Here is an 11,602-nt window from a genome sequence, read left to right as displayed (position 1 = left end):
GTATGGAATTATGAAAATTCTATCACAAATCCAGGAAAATAAGTGAAAATTTTACCTTCTGGATGAAATTTCAATAAATTTCAACAAAAACAACGAATTCTCTTTCAAAATAATACTCGCATGGAACTATGAAAATTCTATCACAAATCTAGGAAAAGAAGTGAAAATTCTATCACAAATCCAGGATGAAGGGGAACAAAAATAAAGAGGAAAATAAGGGGGAAAATGAAAAGAATGGAGACAAAGAAAATTCTATCACAAATCCATTTTTCTTTTAATACCCTTTTCACTCAATTAACCAATAGACTCATGCAACATTATTTTCTGCATGTCTACTGAGAACTCTGTGGGAGGAGATTACTAAACTAAAACTAACAAATTTAAAAATGCAATTTAGAGTTTTTGACAAATAATAAGAGGATTGGATTAATTTGAACCCATCTCTATAATAATAAGAGGATTGGATTGAACCCATCTCTATACTAAACAGACCAAATCAGTTAACCATACAAAGAAATAAAAGTTACCATCAGCTCCATTTGCTATAACACTTGAATGCCATCACATCATAGTTGTGTTTCTCTACAAGTTTTACAGTATACTACAACATTGATTGTTACTCTTAGCCCGACTGTAGAATATCTGTTTCAATAACCAAAAGAGGATTGATATTAGCAACTACATGTGGTTGTTCCAAAGGAACAATAAGGTTCAACTCCCAACCCTTGTACTGACTCTGGACAAGGATGGACCGAGCGAGTGGGTGTTGCCTCCTTAAAATTTTAAAATTACCATATATTTTAGATTTTTCTATGTTTTTTTTATTAAAAATCTGTTTTCGTCCTCCTAGAATTCTATAAATTTGTTTATTCTTAAAATTTTAGATGTTCGCTCACTGATTCCGGATATATTTCGATTATTTAGTCTACAGTTGTGCTTTGTAACTATTAATTCTAATTATAGTCTTTTTCGATATAATTGTAACTCCAAAAGAAAAATAATATGCAAACTAGATAATGCAATATAGGATTATATTGTGTTGCACATGTACCTGAGATGTCGCACTGTGATCTGAACTCTTTTCAACTAAACTGTCCAGCTTCTCACCTCGTGCAAGCATGCTATCAATTGTTTTATGCTGCATCAAAGAGATAATCATTTCAATGATTGAGAGAACTTCTAATCAATCAAATCCAAGCTAACACAAGCATACTAATATTTTTCTAATTATGAAGAAATCTTTCTTTTGAAATGATATAATTCATCACAACATTACAAAGAAAAAAAGAGATCCAAATATGGAATAGTGAACAAAAAGAACATTGGAGCTGAGGATGACATCGTAGTGCGATAGCTCAAAGCTAAAAGGAAACAACACAAACTCGTCACTTTTCCCACAAAAATAGAAAACTGCTTACAAAGATGATTTTAGTCTCATCCAACTCCCTCTGAATTTTCAATAATTTATCAGCATCCGCAGGGTCCTGAAAATGGTAAAAGGGTTATGTATGGTTTTTCAAATATAACACTCCTATAAAGCTCCAATATTATACTTAGAAAAGAAAACGTGAGATTAATTTGAAAGGTGTAAGTCCCCATATTTAAACACAACAGAAATGAATGAGAGAGAAAACAAATACCTGAAACTTGGTCAAAACCTCATCCAAATAGGGCCAAATTTGAGTGTTATCAGCTTTTGCAGTTCTCCATGATTCCCCAAAATTTCTCTGATATTCATCCACCACTTGCCAAACATTACCGTTTGAAATTTTCCAAAGATCCCACAGAAGAACATTCAACCTCACAAACATATTTCAGAACACCATATATCAAACGTGAGGAATGTGACCCACAGACTCTAAACGTCATCTTAAACTCTTAATATCTTATACGCACAGACACAGACATAGACACATCCACCTCTACCCATCGTCCCAACAATCTAGTTATTGCTATAAGATGCAAAGAGAGGGATTGAGCTGGAAAATGAGACTTAGCTATAGCTAAGATAGAAAGTAAGCAGAGAAACAAGAATGAGCTGAGGTCCGAGATAGGAAATGAAGAAAAACTAAAAGCTAGGAACATGGAAGCTGAACAGGGAGTTACAAGATGAGAGTTGGTGGGTCAAGTACCAAAAAGAGGAACGTGTAGGAGGAATAAATTAGTGGTTACTGAATAAGGTGAGATTAAGCCAATATTAGGACAACTATCAATAAATGTTGCTCATATACATTATAGTTCATTCCATAATATCTGCATCTATAAAGATCTATTCATGTAAACACGACTGCAATCATCAATGAATATATCATTTCTCTAATTCCTCTCTTCTTCTCTATTTTCCCTTTCCATTCATTTCCTGCTATAATCAGTCTCAGGCTATGAGAACCTGATAATATAACCACAGAGAACGCCAATGCAGAACACCAATATTGCAGTCAATAAGATTCGATGATACTAAATTATAAGGTAAATCATGACACAGAGAAGATAAGAGTTACACTCTGTTATATTACCTGGTTGAGAAGCGAAAAACACTTCGAACAAGATAGTGACTATCCATAAATCCAATTGCACAAAGTCCATTTCTTTTGTAAGAATGTACCATGTACTCTACATTAAAATCACCAAACATAAATAAATAAATCATTATTATCATAATTAACCAAAGATCTTCTCAAACCTAAAACATAATCATGATATTGATTTTACTGATAAAATCGAAATTTCAAAAAATATTTTCTTTAAAAAAACGGCAATGTAATACACGATAAAACAAAAGAAGATGCAGATATGGTGTTATTGATCTAATTGCCAAAGATATTAATAATCAAGGAAACAATTATTATCTTGTAATGAGAAAAAAATTAAGAAAGGTTCACAGAGGAGGGACCTTCGTGCTGGACGAACTGGCGCTGATCGGGAGAGGTTCGTTTGCCGACGGTTCGAGAGACGAAGATGATGAACTCCCTGACGCTTGGCCTTTAGAAGAAACCAAAATGGCTCACGTCGGATGCATTGGCTAGTATTATGGGATCGGATCCTTCCGGCTGGCACTTCAACACCAATAACGCAATGATTTTCATCTTTCCACTTCTCTTTCAATTTTCCCTAACAAAAAAAAATTGACAAAAACAATTTAGTATCTTTCTCTCTGCAAAAATATAAATATAGAAAATACAATCTGAACGCCAGAAGGGAGATGGGAGACTAATACACCAGAGGCAAATCTGAACACCAAATCGAAGAAGAAACAAATTTTCTTTCAGCCATAACCAAGCGGGGAGAAGGGTGTTTTAGACAAGAGGACTGAGAATAAACAAATACCTAAGAAAGATGGGGGAATGATATTCCTGGGAAAACAGGAAAAAAATACCACTGTTGATATTCATTCTTTACCTGCACTTGGGAATGTAACTCCATCCAAACATGTGTATCGTTACCCGAAAAAAAATTCCTCTCAGGAATAAAAGATGACGTGAACCAAACGAGACCTTAATACGTTTTCCTCTTCCCTGTCTTTAGCTTCAGTAGAACAAGTAACATAAATGATCTAGATTCCGAACAGGAAAGGGAAATGGTCTTGGATTTCGTACTGAAATTTTTGGGATTCAACGAGCAATCATTTCGGGTGGAAAGAGGGAAAGAAAATTGGGTAAATTCGACTTTTTTTCTTAAATTATTTTGGGTTTACAAAGAGACCCACAATTGATTTTTTTATCGAAAGTCGAAGGGTTAAAATATGTCACATCATCAAATTAACGGTAGTCAACGCTTTAGTGACTAAGACGTAGTAAAAAAATAATGTAAGTAACCAAAAGTTTAATTTTTTAATCTCAATGAGAAAAATGCTACAAATGCTAAACGAAAGCGATCAATTCTGTAATATACCCTATATTAAATTTAATTATAAATAATAAAAAATATTAAAAATTGATAATCATTTAAAACAATTTTATTATATCTATATAAAATATTTTAATTGTGTATTTTTTTTATTAAAGTAAATGTATCTTAAATTTTTGATGTTGAATTGATAATTAATCATTTTAGAATATGATATTTAAAAAAATTATCTTGATCTAGTCCAAAAATTCACTCTGAGTCCATTGATATTTCAACCTTCAAAATTAACTCATTTTTATTGTCCAAAATAACTACTTTATCTCTCCTATATCAATATTGATTTTTTGAGGATATAGCAATATTGATTTTTAAGGACAAATAAATTATGCAATTAGTTTTATATTTATATATTGAATTAAAAAAATCAATAAATCAAATCGTCAAAATAAGATTAAAAATAATTAATTGAAAATAAAAATACATTAAATGCATGTCGCAAGAGATTTACGTAGAAAAAGTAGTTTGCTTCTAATATTTTGAAATCATGTTTTTGCTAGTATTATATATACCATCCAAGTCTAGGATTTTTTTTACTCCAACCTACATGAATTATAAAGGCGTAATGACGTAATTAGCTTCTAATATTTATTTAAACAATTACTTTAGTTCTTATTTTTGAAATTATTTTAATCTTTAACGTTTTAAATTTTGATAAAAAAATCACTATTAAATGAAAATTATTAATTTACTACTGATCAATAAATGTTATATGTGATATTTTTATATGTACATAATTGATGACATGATACATGTTATATTACTAAAATAATGATGTGACATATACCACGTCACTGAAAATAATAATATATCATATGTTATTTCACCCAAAATAATAATATATTATATACCACAATACCAAAAGTGATGGTTTGTCACGCCAACAAAAATGATGATATGATATGTGTCATGTCAATAATAGTAATAATAAGACATATATCACATTACTCAAAGTAATAACGTGATATTTGGTATAATTAAAAATATCAAGTCAGTAACTAGAGATAGACTGAAGAGAACGGGTGGAGACAGTCGCCCCTGAAAATTTATAATTACTATATATTAAAGTAAATTTTTGAATTTACATTTTCAATAAATTTTTAATTTTAAAATTAAATAATTATTCTTTTGCGAGATTTAGTCCTAACTTCTATAGCAATTATATAATACCTTGAAGGGAGTAGGGTTTCTCTTACTAACTTCATTTGATACTTATCTATACCTTAATAAGCATCTATATTTGAATTTCACAAACTATTTCATTTCATTTATTTATTTTTCTAAATATTTTAAGGGATTAAAATAAAATATTTATTTAATTTTTTTAATCGTGATAACATACATATATTCACTTACGTAGTTATTTGAATTCAATATCTCTAAAAAAAATTTCCTTTAAGGTTTAATACACTTTTAGGTGTTTAAATTATACTTTAAATTGATTTTTGGTGTCTAATTTTTTTTTGTTAAAAATATGTGTCTAATGTTTTCTCTGTTACACTTTTAGGTATCTATCGTTAAAAAAGATCGTTAAGTGACACTTATCACATTATATATATATTTATTTTTTTAAAAATAAAATATTATTTCAAAATATTTTTAAAAATAATATGGATGTGGCACATATTACTTAACGATTTTTTAACGGTAGGTACCTAAAAGTATAAGAGATAAAATATTAGACACTTAATTTTAATAAAAAATTCTTTAAACACAAAAAATCAATTTAAAGTATAATTTATACACTTAAAATTATATTAAACCTTCCTTTAAACATTAAAATCAGATGAATTCATTTTATTTATTTATTTATTTTATAAATATTTATATATTCAAAAAAAAGTTTATGCGCGTAACAAGATTTAGTATATATAAATATAAATGTAAAATGATTATAAAAAGTAAATGATTAATTAAATATAATAGCAATTGTTCCATCATCCAGCCATTTGTTTATACATTTCGATTGATTTTAATGTATTGCTGTCATATTCTCCTAACAACCTCTTCGATCTTCTTCGCTTCACCGCCATCTCACCTCTCCCATTTCTCTCCTTTTGAAGCTTCCTGTCATCTCTCACTCATTGAATGCTGTATTTCTCTCTAACCTTGCCTTCACCCGACAGCTAAGTAAGATCTTCCTTCTTCTTCAATTCATTCAAGATTGTTGATGTTCTTTCTTCTGGGAATCCGGGTCTGTTTTTCTTGAGATTTGGGGAAAAAACCCATTTTGTTCTATTCCCCAATGATGCGAAAGTTGGTATGTAGGTGGTAGCTTCCAGCTTCAATTTTTGAAAAATAAAAGCTGTAATTTGAGTGTTAGATATGTATAGCTGTGTTGGTTTTCTCTGTACTTGAATGTTTTACTTGATGTGATGTGTTGCTCTATTTTGGAACTCTTGTACTTCTATGAGCTGAATGGGGGACATTGATTTCGAACTGATGCTGTAATTTTGTTAATTGTTAGTTAGGAGTTGTTTATAGAGAAAAGGGTTGTTGAAGATCTTGAAGTTATGAACTTTTCATCGTTTTTGGTTGGGAGTTTGTTGAATGTTGTGGTGAGCCGAGATGGTAAAAGAAAGATGCCTAGTTTCAAGAATGGTTCTGTGAATATACTGGTATTATAAATTGATTGAGATGGTGAATAATTTTAGGAGTACATCATTTAACAGAAGGGCGTTGAATGCCGAAGGCCCTGGAATTTTAAATGCTGCGAGCCCCAAAGCTTTGAATGTTGTAAGCACTAAACCTTTGTGTTTCACTAGTCCTAGAGTTTATCATAGGTTGTGCTGGGTTTCACGCTTGTTTCCTGTCCTTACTCTCGTTGGGACTTTGCTTTCATTTATTATACTACTTAATGGGGGTTATACATACGTTGTCCCTAGTCTGAGTCAAGCACTTCATGGTTATGGCGTGTTAACAACCAATGATTCTAGAAATGTGTGTGATACTTTTGATGGAAGCTGGGTTATAGATGATGATTACCCATTATACAATGCTTCAGATTGTCCATTTTTGGAAAAAGGATTTAATTGCTTGGGAAATGGCAGGAAAGATGAAGATTATCTCAAATGGAGATGGAAACCTAAAAATTGCGATATTCCAAGGTTTAACGTTCACAATGTCCTGGAAATGCTTCGAGATAAAAGGATTGTTTTTGTTGGAGATTCTATGAGTAGAACGCAGTGGGAATCATTGATATGCTTGATCATGACTGGAGTAGAAGATAAGAGGAGTGTTTATGAAGTTAATGGCAATAAGATAACAAAACGTATCAGATTTCTTGGTGTTCGGTTTGCTTCCTTCAACTTTACCATTGAGTTCTTTCGCTCAGTTTTCTTGGTGCAACATGGTTGGATGCCTAGGCATGCACCAAAGCGTGTTAGGTCAACCCTTAAGTTGGATAAACTGGATGATATTAACAACGAGTGGATTAATGCAGATGTTCTCATATTCAACACTGGACAATGGTGGGTTCCAGGGAAGCTCTTTGAAACGTAAGTTGCCTTCAGTCTGTTTATGAACTTATATCATGGAAAATATTTATTTCTATGTTGACTTCTAGGGCAATATCCTCTATTTTCTGGGTTCTCACGAATAATTTCGGCAGCACTTAGAAAACAGTGCTCTAGTCTCTTTTGCATTATCATTTTCCAAATTTACATAATTCAGGTTGGTAAATGCTACCCTGTATTTTGCCTTTATATATGTTTTTCCATTATTCAAAGTCCACGTTACTTAATATTGAAGGAGAGTTCCCCACCCCCCAAAAAAAAAAAAAAAAAAACCCTCACAATTCTCCCTTCCCTTTCCTCTGTTGACCTTGTAGAGGGGAAAATTAGCTGTGGTAGCAGCATGTGGAAGGTTTCCTAGACAGTTGATGCTTTGTATTTACTATTTATTGTTTAGCATTTTGTCCTATGGATGTCAGAATTCAGACTAAGAAGGATTCTTTAGTTTGGGAACTCTTACCCTGTTGCACTGCAGAATCAGGGCAAATTATGAAACCCACAATCTTTCTTGCTGGTAAGAGTCATTTTAGTGTTTTGCTTCTAGGTGACTACCTGAACTGGGATTAGTTTACTCCATTTAGTAATAGTTTCTGGTTTTTTAGGTTGCGACGATTCAATTATTTGGTAATGCATCTTTTGGCCTCAACTGAGGAGCTCGAGACTAAAATTGTATAGGATAATAATTAATGAGAGTGTTTCATAGTTTCTACATGGATTCTTGTGGTGCTTATTTTTCAATTTGAATCCCTGCAAATGCTAGCTTACAGCTTTTTCCCTTGTTGAAGGTTGGAAAGCTAAACCCAGTCCTGAAGAGAGGATTAAGATCTATCAAAGTATAGAATTCAATGTATAATAAATGTTGATTGGAAACTAAGAAATAGTTCATGATTACCTTCATGTATTATTTTCATCCTACTTTTTTCCGTCTTGCAGTTTGTTCAATAAACATTTCTCTTTTTCGCTGCCTATTCAAGTTTAGCTTCAATTCGAATGATTAATTAAACTGATTCTTGAAGTGTACAATTCAAAATATTCTAAACTGAAGGATAATACTGGTGAGGCCTCGCTGGCCATTGTTGTACTCTAATTTTTATTCGTCAAATGTGTTCTTACCTTGTGGTATCCAATGAACTTACTGTGACGAGCTGAAAAAACATTTCCCAGATGCTTTTACATGTACATGTAAGAAAATTTCCTAAATGTCTTCTTTGGCAGTGGTTGCTACTTCCAGATTGGGAACTCAGTAAAGCTTGGAATGACAATTCCTGCTGCATATAAAACGGCATTAAGCACTTGGGCATCATGGGTTGAGAACACGATTGACACCAGCAGAACACTTGTCTTCTTCCGAACATTTGAGCCATCTCACTGGAGGTAACCAATAGTACTATGACTCTTTTTCTGTCCTTTTCTCTCTCATATAGCATATTGTCGGGGGAAGAGGGATTTGAACTCTGCCCTTTGAGCAGGAGAACACTTGTACCTATGACTGAGTGGAATGCTCTGATGCACCATGATGCTCTTTCAGAAGACACACCCAAAGTGAACTCCTTTTGGTTGCTAATTAAATTAAGTTTCCCCCCCTTATTTTGGATTGCCCTCCTGTTAATCTGTGGCACGCAGACACACATATGTTGCAGCCTTTTCTCTTTTTCAACAAACAACCCTGAATTTATTTCTATGTACAATTTGAACTGCCTCACAACTTGATATCTGCTTCACAGTTTTCTAATTATTTTTCATTCTTAAACCCTCTGATAAAAGGCTTTGGAGTTGGTTCTATTTCATGTGTTCCTTACCATCTACATATTATCTATTATAATATTTGCTTATTTGGTTAATTTCCAAATGAAATATGTTTGTCAATTTACAAATCATTGCTATTTTTGGTTTCTGCGTCAGTGAAAAATCCCGCCGGTTTTGCAATGTGACCCAGAACCCATTGTCAGAAACCGAAGGGAGGGATCAAAGCATTTTTTCGGAGACTGTATTTGATGTGGTAAAGAATATGACTGTTCCTATAACCATTCTGCAAGTAACTTCAATGTCAGCCTTCCGGAGAGATGCACATGTGGGTGGGTGGAGTGACAATCCATTGGTACCCGATTGTAGCCATTGGTGTCTTCCCGGTTTACCTGATGTCTGGAACGAAATTTTCCTCTCGTACCTGCTTGCTGATTATGGACTTTCTGGAGGGAATGGAAATGAAAGGTGAGTTCATTTCCTTTCTATTTTCGCTTCTTTCTGTTGTAATTTTATACACTGCTCAGTTTGATATTTTATCTTCTAAGATGAGTGCAAACTATTAGATGCTGGAATGGCTTGCTTGTGTTCCTTTGTTACTATATTCTATGTTACTCAGGCTCGCGTATAAATGTCGAATACGAGTATATATCTTTCATGGGTGTTCCATGTATTTGGAGGTCATATCTTCGTTTAAATGTTTTAAACACTAGAGCGGGACATGAGTACTTGAAGAAAAATGAAGAATCAGAGTCGAGACTTACTTCGTCTCCTTGCTCCCAAAAATATTCCATCTCTATCAGAATCAGAGTTTGGAAGGAAACCGTTTTATGTTGTCGTGATGATATCCATAATGTGAATGAACTCTCTCATTGATTTGTTAGGTGTCGATTGAGTAGTCGGGTCGGATTACTTTAGGTTGGGTGGAAGAAGTCGGGTCATTTATGGGTTATTGTAATTTCTGTTTCGGGTCATTTAGGTTTGACCTTCGAATTATTTGGGATCATACTTGAGTTTATGTCAGTGACTTATAAAGTCAAATCAAATTGGATCTTGAATGAATAGTTTAGATAAAGTCAGATTTTTTGAACCTTTATTATCAACTCATGGCATATTTTCCATTTTGATTTTTAATACCATAGAAAAATATATGGTAGAAAATAGGCCACATTGCAAATGTTTATGTACGATTGAAAGGATACTCGTGCATTTTGAGTCGTTTCCTTTCTAGTAGTTTTGATTTAGTCGTTTTTGAGTTGAAGTCATTTAGGGGTTGAGTTGATTGTTCAAGTTAATTTTTTACGAACGTATCGAATTTGATTCTAATTCGATTTTGAACAAATTAGGTGTTTTTTTTTGGTATTTAGAACAGCTTTGACAGCTCTATGATTGATGCAGACTGGATGGGCAAGTACCATGACTGAACCCTCTTGGCCGAACTCGAAAAGAACAGGGATTGAAGTTTCTTGGTTCAAATGAGGGAAGAACCCAATTTTTAGTTTTGATTTTTACAGGGAAGAGAAATCTGTAAGGGAGGCTAATCTATTTGTTTCATTCATTGGTGCCTTTGTCTTCATTTTTTCAACATTTACAACGACAAGATTGGGGCTAAAATTGGGGGTATTGGGATGTTTGTCTGTTAAAATGTCAAAATTTTGATGATTCGATACATAGAAAAACATACAATATACTTGCTGTTGTACCATTCATTATATACATACTCTCTTCCACTCAAATTTATGTTCCATACTAAATGTTGATCGTAAAGTTTACAAAGCAATTCCGTTGCTTCAGTGTATCATCCATGCAAGCTTAAAAAAAAGTATGTTTAGGGAGAAAATCAGGGTAAAATATTGGGATAAATTATTTAGCTTTGAAACGTAAGGGATTTAAAAGGTATTTCTTGGAGTAGTTCGAGTGGTTTCAGTCCAAAAATACGGCTAGATATAAATTTTTCTAAAAGTTAAAAATTAAGGTTTAAAACTTAATTTGTCTAATTTCAAAATGTATAGCAAATTGATAATTAAGATTTTGTTATAACATTAAATTGAAAATTTGATTTTTTGACTTAATTGAATTTGTCAAAAATTTGTCAAAAATTTATCAAAAATAATTCAAAGTCCAAATTAACTTGAAAAATGTATTAAATGTTTTACAACTTAGTCGAACATTTTCAAAAATATACTCGATCGTTTTCGCACTTTAAAGTTAAGTTTCCAAGCATTTTTTGCTCAAAGGATCAATCCTTTAACAAAAGGATCGATCCCTTTGACCAAAGGATCAATCCCCTTGATAAAAGATCGATCCCTTGGATTCCAATGAGTTTGAGATCGATCCTTTCACCAAAAGGATCAATCCCTTCCCTTAAAAGATCAATCCCTTTCTTGCAATGGTCGAATTGTTTGAAAAAAGATCGATCCCTATCACCAAAGGATCGATCCCTT

At 32.6% G+C, this 11,602-nt stretch overlaps 1 protein-coding gene and 1 pseudogene across 1 annotated transcript; one reads left to right on the top strand and one right to left on the bottom strand.

Moving 5' to 3' along the window:
• Positions 1-591: 591 nt before the first annotated feature.
• LOC120152743 lies at positions 592-3,086 on the bottom strand (annotated as a pseudogene).
• Positions 3,087-5,880: 2,794 nt separating this feature from the next.
• Positions 5,881-10,830, top strand: LOC120152690 (protein trichome berefringence-like 7). The gene is made up of 4 exons (XM_039164863.1): positions 5,881-7,400; positions 8,631-8,789; positions 9,318-9,626; positions 10,557-10,830. The coding sequence occupies exons 1-4, from the start codon at positions 6,541-6,543 to the stop codon at positions 10,576-10,578; spliced, it is 1,350 nt and encodes a 449-aa protein (XP_039020794.1). The 5' UTR covers positions 5,881-6,540; the 3' UTR covers positions 10,579-10,830.
• The last annotated feature ends 772 nt before the right edge of the window (positions 10,831-11,602 follow it).

Source organism: Hibiscus syriacus, unplaced genomic scaffold (genome assembly GCF_006381635.1).
Source record: "Hibiscus syriacus cultivar Baekdansim isolate YM2019G1 unplaced genomic scaffold, ASM638163v2 tig00111095_pilon, whole genome shotgun sequence".
Taxonomy (NCBI): domain Eukaryota; kingdom Viridiplantae; phylum Streptophyta; class Magnoliopsida; order Malvales; family Malvaceae; genus Hibiscus; species Hibiscus syriacus.
Note: the sequence above shows the minus strand (reverse complement) of the source record. Positions and strands in the feature narration are given on the sequence as shown.